The following is a 17,090-nucleotide window of genomic DNA, read 5'->3' as shown; positions in this document are numbered from 1 at the left end:
AGCCTGTGGATTTCTCTGCCACAGTAAGCAGTTGAGGCCAAAAATCTAATGTTTTCAAGAAGGAGTTGGATTTAGGTTTTAGTGCTAACGGGATCAAAGGGTGTGGGGGGTAAGCAGGAACAGAATATTAAATGGATGATCAGTAATGATCATATTTAATGGCAGACTAGGCTCAAAGGGCCAACTGGCCAACTCCTCCTCCCTAAATCTGTGTTTCTTTGTTTCCATATTCCATATTATTTTCCACTACCTCCAACGTAATGAGTCATCCAAATACATCTCCCCCTATTCTTCCCTTTTCAGTAGTCTGTAGGCACCATTCTCTCCATTGTATTTTGGTCCAAGTCACCTCCAACATCCCATAACCTTCCCATAAAATTTTTTAATGCAAGTGCTGAAGATATACTACCAGCACTTTTATCTTCTCTCTCCTTACCATGTAAGGCGTCCAATCTTCCTTCCAAGTAAAGCAGTGATTTGTGTGTATTCCTTTCAATCTGGTCTATTGTATTCACTTCTGACAATATGCCCCCTTCTACACTGTGGAGAGCAAACACAGATTGGTTGAATACTTTGTGAAACACCTGCTTTCACATGCCAAACCTCATGCCAAGATTCTGGCAGGCGTCATTTTAATTATCCACCTTGCTGTTGCACTGACAAGTCTGCTTACTCCACTGTTTCAGTGAAGGTTAACATAAGCTTGATGAACATCATCTCATCTTTCAATTAAATAATTGACCATCTTCTGGAATCAAAATTGAGTTCAGCAAGTTCAATTGATTACCTGGGCCCCATTTTTGTTTCATTTTGTTTGTGAGTTTAATTTTTTTTTCTTTCTGACAGTATCACATCTGTTCTAGGCACATCTTGCTTTGTTTCTTTTCTTGCATCATTACCATTGACCCTGGAAGGCGAACTCTTCAAGTGTTCATTCTCTTCTGTCTTTCACCATAGTGCAAACATTCCTTTTGTCCTTGTCCCACTCTCACCCCTTGTTCAAAAAACATTTTCTACTGTAAGGTCACCCACCTGAAACATTATCTCTCGTCCCTCTCCACAGATCCTTCCTGAAATGCTGAGTACTTCCAGGTTTATTTCAAGTTGAATATCTGCAGGATTCAGCTTAAGAAAATAGCTGCGCCACTAGGTTTTTGGGAACCACAGCTGACTGTAAGAATGTTAAGTCTAGACATGACAATTGCTAATCAGAAAGCAGTTTCACTTCAAGTTGCTAACAAGATCATCTTGTGCGATCATGCATTTGCAGTAAAGACATAATAAAAATTCCTATTTCTGGTAACGTGTGATTGTAGCTTGTATGGCAAATGTTAATTGCATTTTTGTGTTTTGACAGGTAAGGTAAACCCCACCCAGTGTGAAGCTATTACCATGGTCGCAGCACAGGTCATGGGAAATCATGTTGCTGTTACTGTTGGCGGAAGTAATGGCCACTTCGAGCTGAATGTTTTCAAACCCATGATAGTAAGTGCTGGGAAATCTGATAATGTTCAAAAGAATTGGCTACTGTTAAATATGTAGGTCCATATGCATTTCTACCTATACAATGATTTAATATTATTGGTTGAGTGGCTGAATAATTGATTTTCTTCTAACTCCAACTGTTATTGATATACAGACCTTTTTTGCCGAGGCATATTTTAAAATAACATATTAATGCTCAAACTTCACTTCCTGTTAGATTGTGGTTTGGGTCTTGAACTGATTTCTAGAATGATAGTGCATTCTGCATTGCTAATGCTGAAATGGGGAAGAGCTAGAGGAATCATTAACTTTTGATTAGCGGTTGGGGAAGGAGGATACTACAATTCCAATTCAAGACTTCAAATTGTCACTGTGTGTCACCAGGGCTTCGATATCAAAGCCAAACAGATTCAAACAACTAATCTTAAAAAATTGGTAATAATTTATGCGGGACCTTGCCATATTCAAGTTGGTGGTTGTATTTTTCTGTATTAACGGCAATGACTACACTTCAGAAGTCCTTCTTTGGTTATGAAGGGCTTTGTGATAACTTGAGGTTGCAAAGCTAATTCCCTTTCCTTATTTATGTTGCCTTTCTACTGCTGCCCTCCTAAAGCATGTGCAAGAAAGAAGTTATATTGCAAGTTTTTGAGACTGGTTGTTCAAAGTGCAGAGATGAAAGCAATTGGCATGGTCAGCCAAGTTTGCCACTGTCAGAATTTAGTGTTTCTGTGGCTCCTCACAGTTACTTTGTAACAGAACCATTTGAATTATTTCGAATTAATATGTCGTTATTTCTCTGCTGTGAACTAAGAGCAATTCAGCTCTTTGAGCCTGCTGTACCATTTCGTGCAATCTCAGCTGATCTCATCTTGGCCTCAACTCCACTTTGCTGTCCACTCCCCATATTCCTTCATATCATTACTATTTAAAAATCTGTCTATCTCTCCTTCAAATTTACTCAGTGCCCCAGCATCCACCCCACACAAGCCTACTGCTACTCTGTTTACTTCATTTCATCCCAGCACATTCTTCTTATTCATTTTCTTCCCTTATCTAACTTGCCATTAAGTGTTCTCAACCATTCCACGTGTTTGAGAGTTCCATATTCTCAACACAGTGAACTGTATTTTTGTTTTTTAAGAAGCTTCAAAATGCATGAATCCTGCATTGTCACTGCTGTTTAAAATGTAATCTGTGTAGTAAATAGTACTACGTCTCAACAGACTTTTTGTTTTGTAGTCAGCCCTCTTTTTGTTTCTGAGCAATGTGATATTTAAGCTCTTGAAAGGTTGAATTTTCTGATGCAGAGGATGAAAAAGCAGCATGCAATTGTACAGCACTTCGCATAGCCATCAGATGTCTCAAAGTACTTTACAGCCATTGGAATCATTTTGAAGTCTAGTCACCAGAAACATAGCCAATTTGCCGACAGCAGCTCCCACAAACCGAAACAGTGACAACCAGATAATTGTTATTGTGATATGGATTGAGTGACAAATAGTGGCAGGACAGGGATAAGCCTCAGTTCGTCTTCAGATTAGTGCGGTGGGATCTATCCAACCCACCCAAATAGATAAATGGAGTCTCGTTTTAGGGCGGCACGGTGGCTCAGTGGTTAGCACTGCAACCTCACAGCACCAGGGACCCGGGTTCGATTCCAGCCTCGGGCAACTGTCTGCGTGGAGTTTGCGCATTCTCACCATGTCTGCGTGGGTTTCCTCCGGGTGCTCCAGTTTCCTCCCGCAATCCAAAGATGTGCAGATCTGGTGGATTGGCCAAAAAATTGCCCATAGTGTTTGGTGCATTAGTCAGAGAGAAATGGGTCTGGATGGGTTACTTTTCGGAGGGTTGGTATGTACTTGTTGGACCGAAGGGCCTGTTTCCAACACTGTAAGGAATCTACTCTCTGATCTAATCTTGTTTCTCATCTGAAAGATGGCATTTCTGACAGTGCGGCACTCTGTCAGTACTACATTGGTGTTCCAGGTGTAATTTTTCCACAGCCTTGGGGTTGGAGCTGGATAGACAATAGGTGCAGGAGTAGGCCATTCTGCCTTCGAGCCTGCACCACCATTCAATATGATCATGGCTGATCATCCTTAAATCAGTGTCCTGTTCCTGCCTTGTCTCCATAACCCTTGATTCCACTATCCTTGAGAGCTCTATCCAACTCTTTCTTAAATGAATCCAGAGACTGGGCCTCCACTGCCCTCTGGGGCAGAGCATTCCCCACAGCCACCACTCTCTGGGTGAAGAAGTTTCTCCTCATCTCTGTCCTAAATGGTCTACCCCGTATTTTTAAGCTGTGTCCTCTGGTTCGGCACTCACCCATCAGCGGAAGCATGTTTTGTATCTCCAGAGTGTCCAATCCATTAATAATCTTATATGTCTCAATCAGATCCCCCTCAGTCTTCTAAACTCAAGGGTATACAAGCCTAGTTGCTCCAGTCTTTCAGCGTAAGGTAGTCCCGCCATTCCAGGAATTGACCTTGTGAACCTACGCTGCACTCCCTCAATAGCCAGAATGTCTTTCCTCAAATTTGGAGACCAGAACTGCGCACACAGTACTTCAGGTGTGGTCTCACCAGGGTCCTGTACAGCTGCAGAAGAACCTCTTTGCTTCTATACTCAATCCCTCTTGTTATGAAGGCCAGCATGTTATTAGCCTTCTTCACTACCTGCTGTACTTGCATGCTTACCTTCATTGACTGGTGTACAAGAACACCCAGATCTCTTTGTACTGCCCCTTTACCTAAATTGATTCCATTTAGGTAGTAATATGCCTTCCTGTTCTTGCCACCAAAGTGGATAACCATACATTTATCCACATTAAACTGCATCTGCCATGCATCTGACACTCACCTAACCTGTCCAGGTCACCCTGTAATCTCCTAACATCCTCCTCACATTTCACCCTGCCACCAAGCTTAGTATCATCAGCAAATTTGCTACTGTTATTACTAATACCATCTTCTATATCATTAATATATATTATGAAAAGCTGCGGTCCCAGCACTGATCCCTGTGGTACCCCACTGGTCACTGCCTGCTATTCCGAAATGGAGCCGTTTATCACTACTGTTTGTTTCCTTTCAGTCAACCAACTTTCAATCCAAGTTAGTACTTTGCCCCCAGTACCATACACCCTAATTTTGCTCACTAACCTCTTATGTGGGACTTTATCAAAAGCTTTCTGAAAGTCCAGGTACACTACATCTACTGGACCTCCCTCGTCCATCTTCAGAGTTACATCCTCAAAAAATTCCAGAAGATTAGTCAAGCATGATTTCCCCTTCATAAATCCACGCTGACTCTGACCTATCCTGTTACTACTATCCAGATGCGTTGTAATTTCATCCTTTATAATAGACTCCAGCATCTTTCCCACCACTAAGGTCAGACTAACTGGTCTATAATTTCCTGCTTTCTCTCTCCCACCTTTCTTAAAAAGTGGTACAACATTAGCCACCCTCCAATCTGCAGGAACTGATCCCGAATCTATCGACTCTGGAAAATAATCACCAACGCATCCATGATTTCTCGAGCCACCTCCTTCAATACCCTCAGGCCTCGGGTACTTATCAACCTTCAGACCTAACAGTCTCTCCAATACCAATTCCTGGCAAATATAAATTCCCTTCAGTTCAGGTCCTTCAGCCACTGTTACCTCAGGGAGATTGTTTGTGTCTTCCCCAGTGAACACAGATCTGAAGTACCAATTCAATTCTTCTGCCATTTCTTTGTTCCCTGTAATATATTTCCCTGTTTCTGTCTTCAAGGGCCCAATTTTAGACTTAACCATTTTTTTTTGCCTTTCACATACCTAAAAAAGCTTTTACTATCCTCCTTTATATTTTTGGCCAGTTTACCTTCGTACCTCATTTTTTCTCTGCATATTTCCTTCTTAGTAATCTTCTGTTGTTCTTTAAAAGTTTCCCAGTCATCTGTTTTCTTACTTATCTTTGCTATGTTATACTTTTTCTCTTTTAACTTTATATGTTTCTTAACTTGCCTCGTCAGCCACGGCCACCCATGCCTCCTCCTAAGATCTTTCTTCCTTTTTGGAATGAACTGATCCTACATCTTCTGCATTATACACAGAATTATCTGCCATTGTTCCTCCACTGTCATCCCTGCTAAGGTATTGCACCATTGAACTTTGGCCAGCTCCTCCCTCATAGCTCCATAGTTCCCTTTATTCAATTGAAATATTGTCACTTCCGATTGTACCCTCTCCCTCTCAAATTGCAGATTGAAGCTTATTGTATTATGGTCACTACTTTCCAATGGCTCCTTCACTTCGAGGTCCCTGATCAATTCTGGTTCATTGCACAATACCAGATCCAGAATTGCCTTCTCCCTGGTAGGCTCCAGCACCAGCTGTTCTAAGAATCCATCTCGGAGACACTCCACAAAGTCTCTTTCTTGAGGTCCAATACCATCCTGATTCTCCCAGTCTACCTGCATGTTGAAATCCCCCATGACCACTGTAGTAACATCTTTGCGACAGGCCAATTTCAGCTCCTGATTCTTCTTGCATCCGACATCCAGACTACTGTTTGGGGGCCTGTAGATAACTCCCAAGAGGGTCTTTTTACCATTAGAATTTCTCAACTCTATCCATACTGACTCCACATCCCCTGATTCTAGGTCCCCCTGCGCAAGGGACTGAATATCATCCCTTACCAACATGGCCACCCCACCCCCTCTGCCCATCAGTCTGTATTTACGATCCCTTTATTTTTAAGACAACCTTGTGTTGGGGAAGGAAGAGGTGTTTCTCATCTTATCAGTCATCATCCCTGATTTGGATAAATTTGATGGGGACACAAAAAAATGAGCAATGTTCAGTTCTTTACATTTATTGCATTTTCTAACCAAGATGTTTCAATATATTTGTTCCTCTCTTTCAGATCAAAAATGTGCTTAATTCAGCCCAACTGATTGGAGATTCATGTGTATCCTTCACAGACCACTGTGTGGTTGGAATTCAGGCTAACACACAAAGAATTGACAAGTTAATGAATGAATCACTAATGTTGGTGACAGCACTTAACCCACATATTGGTAAGACAGTAGTCTGTAAATGGATATTATTGCTTTTGTTTTTACTTTGGGAAATAGCTGTTCTGAGGAAGGGTTACTGGACCAGAAATGTTAACTCTGATTTCTCTCCACAGATGCTGCCAGACCTGCTGAGCTTTTCAAGCAATTTCTGTTTTTATTTCTGATTTCCAGCATCCACCGTCCTTTCGGTTTTACTAAGTAGTGTTATTGATTTGAAACAAAAATCAGTCTGCAGATATGTCTTTGAGGTCTTGTTAGGTTCAGTCTGTTACGGTTAAGCCAACTCAGTCAGTCAGTTTTGAATATGTACGTTCTCTGTTTGGAACACATACTCTCAGTGCATTCTCCAGGTGATGTTCAGCATGAAGGATTGAGGGAAGTTGATTATTGGCAACCAGTAAGTAGTTCCCACGTTTCATAGCCCGCATTGTACCAGAATGGATGATGCCTTGTGTAATTTGAAGTTTGAATTGAGAACCCCCGTCATTCTTCAGTCTATATTTATGATCAACAAATTTGAGCATTTTGTTTTTGACAATAGGCAGCTGAAAATGAAGTATATTTGCATGAATTGCTCTGTGGGGTTCTCGTAAAATTGGAATAATTCTGGATTGTTTGTAACCAAGGAATGATTATTTATGTTTCTACTTGCAGGTTATGACAAAGCAGCAAAGATTGCCAAGGCAGCCCACAAAGAAGGTACAACATTAAAAGAAATGGCAGTCAAGTTGGGATACCTTACACCAGAGCAATTTGAACAGTGGGTCAAACCAAGTGAAATGCTTGGCCCCAAGTAATATTTAACAATACTTAAGCTCTCATTGGTCTACAGTAATGGAAAATAAACTTTATTTTTGAAAACTGCCAGCTGCAGTCCTACTGTGCAATCTTTATTGTTGTGTCCAGAATTCATTGCCATGCACAAAATTTATTCTCCACAACTTTTCCTCTTAACTTTTGAGTTCATATGAATAGTATCCACTATTTTTATTTCTGCAATGTGTGTGGCTAAATGAACAGATGTACCTGAAGGTAAAACCTTTCTACATGCTTTGGGTAAATCTAAACTGCATTTCATATCCAGAGTATATTAACAACATGGCAATGAATTGCTGTGTATGATTTATCTGATCATTTAAGAATGTGTTGTATTTGCCTTATGAAGGAAGGCTAAACAGCTAGGCCTGTTTCCGATGAAATTTGGAAAAATCAGAGGTGACTTAATTAAACAAAAAAGATCTGAGGAAACTTGACCGGGTGTTGAAACGGTGTTCTGTCTTGTGGGAGAATCTAAAACTAGGGGTCATAGTTTAAAAATAAGGTGTCTCCTATTTAAGACAGATGAGGGAACATTTGTTTTGAGTGTTCAGAGTCATTGGAATTCCCTTCCTTTAAGACCATGGGTGCAGAATGTTTTCATGTTTTTAAGGCAGAAATTGCTAGATTCTTGATTATTGAGGGAATGAAAGATTACCAGGGATATGAAGAAATGGAGAGTTGAGATTACAATCGATCAATCATGATCTTATTGAGGTAGAGCAGGCTTAAAGTGCTGAGTTGCCTACTCTGGTTCCTAGTTCATATATTTGTATGTATCTGCACAAGTTTGTGATTTTTAAGATTTTAATATTCTTGGTGTTTTTGGGATCAGCAACCCAAACGTTCTAAATTTGGTCTTAACTGCAACATGTTGAAAGAATGATATGTGCTTGTTGTGGCTTTGAGGTTTGGAACATGAAACAAGTACACATGGCACTGAATGTAGTGTAGAATGATAACCATTGTATTTTATGCATTCAGATCAATTTTTATGTGCCTTGGATTTTTGAAGATAACAGCAATGTTAAGAAACACAGAAACAGATCTATAATCACGTCCATTTTGATGAGGTTGTTGAGGTATTAAAGACAAGGCTTCTACAAGTACAGTACTTACTGCACAATTCTACAATAACTTTTATTTGTATGAGAGAGAACAGATGACAATGTAATGTCTGCCGGCTCTTTGAAAGATTTATCCAGTTGGTCTGCTCCCTTGCTCCTTTCTCATGGTTGTGCAAAGCTATCAAATAAACTAAAAACGAATGAAAAATGCGATAAGCTTTAGAGCTTTACTATTTGCCATCAAGGATTCATCTCTTCTGCTTTGTAGTATTGACACCTGCTTCATACTTTATTTACTATTTCCTTTTATGTCTGACTGGTTGCCATTCTGCTGTGTTGTTTCCTTCCATGATCTCCCATACCACCTTGTTTACATTCTAAATGCCAAAGCAACCCCATTACATGATCATTTATTCGACTGCTACTTCAGAACAATTCAACAGTCCTCCCAATAACACACAATGAAGACACCCCGCATAATCGCAAAAATATTGGGAATACCGTACTGGTTCTGATACGGTTAAGATATTTAACTGCTTAGCCCAACTTAACACAACTTTAGTGTTTGTGGTCAACCCTACACCTGATTTAGTCATTCTGGGATTTTCTGTAAGGTTCTTGGGGTGTCATGTGTTTTGAATCTATTATTAGTGACCATCACATAACTGAGTTTAGTGTAAAACTATGGATCAATAGTCAAAAAGTGACATTGTTAAAGTGGATCCCACTGACAAAACCTGAGCCAAATTCATTAAAGGTGTTATTGGCTACGGAAATAAATGTTTAAACATATTTTATATGTACTGAAGTAATTTGCTGGTAGTGAGTCCTGAACAATATACAGACTTAGGCTGATAATTGGTAAGAAATATTTGTGTTATATTGGTGCCAGGCAATGATCAACTCCAACAAGAAAATATAGCCAACTTCCCATGATATTTGATGCCATTACAATCACTGAATCCCTCATCATAGATGTCCTGAGGATTATCATTTACCAGAATGAAAACTGGACCAGCCATATAAATATTGTGTTTGCAAAACAGACCAGAAGCTGAGAATTACCTGACAAGGAACTTGACTCCTCAAAGCTTTTGCTGACCTGCAAAGCAAAAGTCCAGACTGATGGAATATACTCCAGTTCCCTCAATGAGGGTAACTCCAAGAAACCATTTTGAAGCTAAGTACTGTCTGAGATGTACCAGCCTGCTTGATTGGCACCCCATCCACCACCTCCTCTCCTGTCACTAATGGCACACGGTAGAAATATATACCATCTGCAGAATACAGTGCAGCGATATACCAAGGCTTCTTAGGTAGTACCTTCCAAACCTGTTACCTCTACCCCTTGAAATGAAAAGGCAAACACCACCTTTACAAATTTATGCACCATCCTGATTTGCAAATGTGTTGCTATTCACCATTGTTGGGTCTCAAACAGTCCCATGGAAAGCAACAATTTGAGAAGGCTGCTCACCATCAAAAGGAATTAGAGATAAGCAATAAATCTTAGCCTGGCCAGGGATGCATTCCATGAGTAAAGAAAAAAACAATAAGCTTGATGGAAATGTACATCACAGAATAGGGCCATTAAGTAGAGGATGGAAATTTGGACAAAGTTTGCAGTGATGTGTAGAGCATTGCAAACAGTTATGTTAAGGGACTTGACTTAATTTCTTTTGAGAGATAAAAGTTTTGAGAACTGAACTAGTTTGATTCTTTTTGTTACTTCATTTATCCCCCCACTAATCTTAATATGTTGTATTATAACATGAAGGAATATTTGGGCCCAAAACTCCAAATGTTATTCCAGTCAATAACTAACAGTAAAAAAAGGCTTATATTAGTACTTTACATGACCACTGGACTTTGAAGTGCATTACATTCAATTTGAAATGTCATCACTGTTGTAGGAATACTGCAGCCAATTTGCTCATTGCAAGCTCTCAGAAGTAGCAATGCAATAGATTACCAGAGTCCTAGAGGTGTACAGCATGGAAACAGACTCTTCGGTCCAACCTGTCCATGCCGACCAGATATCCCAACACAATCTAGTCCCACCTGCCAGAACCCGGCCCATATCCCTCCAAACCCTTCCTATTCATATCCTCATCCAAATGCCTCTTAAATGTTGCAATTGTACCAGCCTCCACCACATCCTCTGGCAGCTCACTCCCATACACGTACCATCCTCTGCGTGAAAAAGTTGTCCCTTAGGTCTCTTTTATATCTTTCCCGTATGCCCTCTAGTTCTGGACTCCCTGACCCCAGGGAAAAGACTTTGTCTATTTATCCTATCCATGCCCCTCATAATTTTGTAAACCTCTATAAGGTCACCCCTCAGTCTCCAACGCTTCAGGGAAAACAGCCCCAGCCTGTTCAGCCTCTCCCTGTAGCTCAGATCCTCCAACCCTGGCAACATCCTTGTAAATCTTTTCTGAACCCTTTCAAGTTTCGCAACATCTTTCTGATAGGAAGGAGACCAGAATTGCATGCAATATTCCAACAGTGGCCTAACCAATGTCCTGTACAGCCGCAACATGACCTCCCAACTCCTGTACTCAATACTCTGACCAATAAAGGAAAGATTACCAAATGCCTTCTTCACTGTCCTATCCACCTGCAACTCCACTTTCAAGGAGCTATGAACCTGCACCCCAAGGTCTCTGTTCAGCAACACTCCCTAGGACCTTACCATTAAGTGTAATAGTCCTGCTAAGATTTGCTTTCCCAAACTGTAGCACCTTGCATTTATCTGAATTAAACTCCCACCTGCCACTTCTTGGTCCATTCGGTCCAAATCCTGTTGTAATCTGAGGTAACCCTCTTCGCTGCCCACTACACCTCCAATTTTGGTGTCATCTGCAAACTTACTAACTGTACCTCTTATGCTTGCATCCAAATCATTTATGTAAATGACAAAGAGTAGAGGGCCCAGCACCGATCCTTGTGGCACTCCACTGGTCACAGGCCTCCAGTCTGAAAAACAACCCTCTTCTTCCTTTGAGCCAGTTCTGTATCCAAATGGCTAGTTCTCCCTGTAGTCCATGAGATCTAACCTTGCTAATCAGTCTCCCATGGGGAACCTTGTCGAACGCCTTACTGAAGTCCATATAGATCACATCTGCTGCTCTGCCCTCATCAATCTTCTTTGTTACTTCTTCAAAAAACTCAATCAAGTTTGTGAGACATGAGTTCCCATGCACAAAGCCATGTTGACTATCCCAAATCAGTCCTTGCCTTTCTAAATACATGTACATCCTGTCCCTCAGGATTCCCTCCAACAACTTGCCCACCACTGAGGTCATGCTCACCGGTCTAAAGTTCCCTGGCTTGTCTTTACCTCCCTTCTTAAACAGTGGCACCACGTTAGCCAACCTCCAGTCTTCCGGCACCTCACCTGCGATTATTGATGATACAAATATCTCAGCAAGAGGCCCAGCAATCACTTCTCTCGCTTCCCACAGAGTTCTAGGGTACACCTGATCAGGTCCTGGGGATGTATCCACTTTTAACCATTTCAAGACATCCAGCACTTGCTCCTCTGTAATCTGGACATTTTGCAAGCTGTCACCATCTATTTCCCTACAGTCTATATCTTCCATATCCTTTTCCACAGTAAATACTGATGCAAAATACTCATTTAGTATCTCCCCCATTTTCTGTGGCTCCATACAAAGGCCACCTTGCTGATCTTTGAGGGGCCCTATTCTCTCCCTAGTTACCCTTTTGTCCTTAATATATTTGTAAAACCCCTTTGGATTCTCCTTAATTCTACTTGCCAAAGCTATCTCATGTCCCCATTTTGCCCTCCTGATTTCCCTCTTATGTATACTCCTACTGCCTTTATACTCTTCTAAGGATTCACTTGATCTATCCTGTCTATACCTGACATATGCTTCCTTTTTCTTAACTAAACCCTCAATTTTTTAGTCATCCAGCATTCCCTGTACCTACCAGCCTTCCCTTTCACCCTGACAGGAATATACTTAATCTGGATTTTAGTTATTTCATTTCTGAAGGCTTCCCATTTTCCAGCCGTCCCTTTACCTGCGAACATCTGCCCCCAGTCAGCTTTCGAAAGTTCTTGCCTAATACCGTCAAAATTGGCCTTTCTCCAATTTAGAACTTCAACTTTTAGATCTGGTCTATAGTTTTCCATCACTATTTTAAAACAAATAGACTTATGGTCACTGGCCCCAAAGTGCTCCCCCACTGACACCTCAGTCACCTACCCTGCCTTAATTCCCAAGAGTAAGTCAAGTTTTGCACCTTCTCTAGTAGGTACATCCACATACTGAATCAGAAAATTGTCTTGTACACACTTAAGAAATTCCTCTCCATCTAAACCTTTAACACTATGGCAGTCCCAGTCAATGTTTGGAAAGTTAAAATCCCCTACCATATCTACCCTATTATTCTTACAGATAGCTGAGATCTCCTTACAAATTTGTTTCTCAATTTCCCTCTGACGATTGGGGGTTCTATAATTCAATCCCAATAAGGTGACCATCCTTTTCTTATTTCTCAGTTCCACCCAAATAACTTCCCTGGATGTATTTCCGGGAATATCCTCCCTCAGCACAGCTGTAATGCTATCCCTTATCAAAAATGCCACTCCCCCTTCTCTCTTGCCTCCCTTTCTATCCTTCCTGTAGCATTTGTATCTTGGAACATTTAGCTGCCAGTCCTGCCCATCCCTGAGCCATGTTTCCGTAATTGCTATGATATCCCAATCCCATGTTCCTAACCATGCCCTGAGTTCATCTGCCTTCCCTGTTAGGCCCCTTGCATTGAAATGAATGCAGTTTAATTTATTAGTCCTACCTGTCCCTGCCTGCCCTGACTGTTTGATTCACTCCTGTTCTCAGCTGTACTCGTCTCAGATCGATCTCTTTCCTCACTATCTCTCTGGGTCAAACCGCCCCCCCCATCTTATTAGTTTAAATTCTCCCAAGCAGTTCTAGCAAATTTCCCTACCAGTATATTAGTCCCCTTCCAATTTAGGTGCAATCCGTCCTTCTTGTACAGGTCACTTTTACCCCAAAAGAGATTCCAATGATCCAAAAATGTGAATCCTTCTCCCATACACCAGCTCCTCAGCCATGCATTCATCGGCTCTATCCTACTATTCCTGCCCTCACTAGCTCGTAGGACTAGGAATAATCCAGATATTACTACCCTTGAGGACCTCCTTTTTTAAATTTCTGCCTAACGTTCTGTAATCTCCCTTCAGAATCTCAACCTTTTCCCTTCCTATATCGTTGGTTCCAATGTGGACAATGACCTCCTACTGGCCCCTCTCCCCCGTGAGAACATTCTGCACCCTCTCTGAGACATCTTTGATCCTGGCACCAGGGAAACAACACACCATTCTGCTTTTTCTCTGCTGGCCACAGAAACGTCTGTCTGTATCTCGGACTACCAAATCCCCTAACACAATTGATCTCTTGGAAGCCAATGTACTCCTTGTTGCATTAGAGCCAGTCTCAATACCAGAAACTTGGCTGTTCGTGCTACGTTCCCCTGAGAATCCATCACCCCCTACATTTTCCAAAACAGCATACCTGTTTGAAATCGTATATCCACAAAAGACTCCTGCCCTAGCTGCCTACCTCTCTTACCCTTCCTGGAGTTAACCCATCTATGTGACTGTATCTGAGACTTTCCCCCTTCCTACAACTGCCATCTACCACATAACTGTTGCTGTTGCAAATTCCTCATTGCTTCTATCTGTCTCTCCAACCGATCCATTCGATCTGATAAGATTCTCATCCAACAACATTTATGGCAGATATAATCCGCAGTAACCCTTAAACTCTCTTTAAACTCTCACATCTGACAAGAAGTACATATCTTATTTGTAATTTTGGTTGAGGTAGGAATATTTCTGACTAGGACCCGAGGGATAATTTCCCTACCATTCTGCATGAGATCTTTTGCATCCAACTGAGAGGACAGATGTAGCCTCAGTTTTATGTCTTATCCAAAAGTATGTTCACCAGAGCAGCCCTCCCTTTGTAATGCACTGGATTGTCAGCCTTGATATTTATCCTCCCATCTCAGAGTGGTACTTGAACCTGGAATCTTGTGATTCAGGGACAAGAATGTTCTTCACTTCCAAAGACTAGGGTTCTCTGTGCAGAAGGAATGTCACTACAAAGAAAATAGCAGAGCTGTTATCAATGCCACCACAGTTGGGGCAGCAACTGTGTATGTACGTAAGGAGGTTTACAATGACTGCAAGAATCAATAAAATGTGGATCTGAGAAAAGCACAGCAAGTCAAGCAGCATCATAGGAGCTGGGGAGTCAACATTTCAGGTCTGATGAAATGTTCTGACCTGAAACATTGACTCTCCCGCTCCTCTGATGCTGTTTGACCTGCTGTGCTTTTTCTAGCTCCTCACTTTATCAACTCTGACCTGCCAGCATCTGCAGTCCACACTGTCTCCAAGTTACAGTGACTGCAAAGCAGCTGCCAGGTATAAAGATGGTGCTGCCCATATAATCACACTGCAACTTGCGGCTGTTTGGAATAAATACTCAGCATAAAGTTAGCTCCGATTGTGCACAGGAATAATGCGGCAATGCAACCACAAGCCCGAGAGTGCAACAAGGCAAACTGTGACTCTGTTTTAGAAATAAATATTTTTGCTTGTTTTTACTGCTTCAGAGCTGTCTTATTCCTGACATTGGGTCAATAGTGCCTTGTATCGAAGTGGATATAATGCAGACAGTGAACCTCTGCCTCTCTGAAAAAGTGTTTAATACACCCTAAGTATCCAGCTATATTGGCTCCAGTTAAAACAGAAATGCACACATACCATGCAGTGAATTCGAAACACACCCATTAAACACTAAATGTGTATGTGTTTGACTTAGACTTCCCTAGGTAGACAATCCAAATGATTGCTGACAATGATGTCGATGCCACGTGTGTAGATGTATTTTGGATTAGGGATATCATCGGACCCCTTAATGCATGCGCCCATTTTGATGCATGGAGTCACTTTTTTTGGAAGAAAATAATGGGTATGAACCAGCACCTCCCACATTATAGTAACTCATACTGAAGCTCCTATATTGTGTATTACACTGGTGAAATGTTATATATTCAGCTTTTCTCACTGCTCTTACAGAGTATGATGGCTTTAACTAATATGAATTTTTATTAACAATAGCAGGGTCTCAGAGTGAGTGAGTAAAATTAATTCACTAAGTATTGGCATCTATTTTTCAAAGTAGGAATAACTACACGTGGCTAAGTTATTATACATTCCCTCATAGGGGTGTTTTTCACAGTTGATTGCAAAGGAAAGACATCTGACAACACAGTGCAGTAACAATGGTTAACAATATAGGAATGTTTTTATGAGATTGTGTATAATTGCGCAAAACATTCTGGAATAGTGATATTTCATTTTGAAATATGTATTAATATTTTTAAGGGTGAACTTTATGGACATAATTATTTTTAACTGACTGACAACATCCCAAAGTGTTTGATAGCCAATGAAGTAATTTTGAAGTGAAACACTTTGAGGGGTAAATATTATCCAAAACACAGAGAATTCCCATGCCCTCCTATTAGTCTGAGTAATGCGCTGAGATCTTGTGTGGTTACCCATGAGGGTCATAGCCTAATGTGTTATCTGAAAAATGGTACAACTGCACATGAAGTACCAGTATATCTGTGCTGGCTACTGGTTCTGTAATGGCATGCTGTGATGAGACAGAGACAGAATTAATCAAATGAAATTGATTAGTTGTGATTATGCCATTAACATGATTATTTTGCTTAGATGTACGCCATTCACTACAGACCTAAGAGCCATTGAAGACAGTCATTAGTATTTTTAAATTATTCAGCATTACTGTCACGTGATTTATGAAAGCTGTCATTAACCATATAGCTTAGTAAAATAAAAGCTGAAATCGGCATGATGTTGCTGAAATGTCTAAGGCGATGGTGCTGTATGAATTTCATTATAATTTGCATAAATTATAATTAGTGAATAATTCAAAATATTTATGCAATCTTGAGCAGTTTCTGTGCTAAATCAGTGCTGTACAATTATGACAGCTTACTCTGAATAATGTAATCAGATATTAATTTAAATCTTCAACAAGTGAACCTGTTTTCCACTATTAACATTGAAAGTATTAATATAATCTGACTTGTCCAGTGTTGGTCCGAAACAAAAACAGAAGTTGCTGGAAAAGCTCAGCAAGTCTGCCAGTGTCTGTGAAGAGAAATCAAATTTCAGGTCCAGGGACCCTTCTTCTGAGATGCTGCCAGACCTGCTGAGCTTTTCCAGCAACTTTTGTTTTTGTTTCTAGTTTACAGAATCTGTAGTTCTTTTGGTTTTTGCCAGCGTAGGTCCCAATATGCACCCTGATACTGATAAATAAAACTACTGTACACCAAAAAGTTCGCAAACTGAATCAATTTTTCCCATTGTTTGGATAGCGTAAGAATGCTTAGACGTAGCAACGAACGCTGTTCACACCGCACGCACCAAAGACGAACTGAATGAGATCACACGGGGCCCGAGAGCTTTTGCGTTCAACAAGCGCATAGCAAAGCAGAACAATGAAACCACGTGGTCGCACACGGGCTTTTTGCGTTCATCCTTTCGGTCATACCTTG

General features: G+C 40.9%; 1 protein-coding gene across 2 annotated transcripts in view; it reads left to right on the top strand.

Annotated features, from left to right (window-relative positions):
• Positions 1 to 7,422, top strand: part of fh (fumarate hydratase) — a 42,701-nt gene extending 35,279 nt beyond the window's left edge. For both annotated transcript variants that reach the window (XM_072580580.1, XM_072580582.1), the window contains exons 8-10: positions 1,358 to 1,485; positions 6,402 to 6,555; positions 7,210 to 7,422. In XM_072580580.1, coding sequence (XP_072436681.1) covers positions 1,358 to 1,485; positions 6,402 to 6,555; positions 7,210 to 7,352 — 425 coding nt within the window. In that variant the 3' untranslated portion in view covers positions 7,353 to 7,422. The remainder of the gene's footprint in view (positions 1 to 1,357; positions 1,486 to 6,401; positions 6,556 to 7,209) is intronic.
• The last annotated feature ends 9,668 nt before the right edge of the window (positions 7,423 to 17,090 follow it).

This window comes from Chiloscyllium punctatum, chromosome 11, assembly GCF_047496795.1.
Source record: "Chiloscyllium punctatum isolate Juve2018m chromosome 11, sChiPun1.3, whole genome shotgun sequence".
Classification (NCBI taxonomy): domain Eukaryota; kingdom Metazoa; phylum Chordata; class Chondrichthyes; order Orectolobiformes; family Hemiscylliidae; genus Chiloscyllium; species Chiloscyllium punctatum.
Note: the sequence above shows the minus strand (reverse complement) of the source record. Positions and strands in the feature narration are given on the sequence as shown.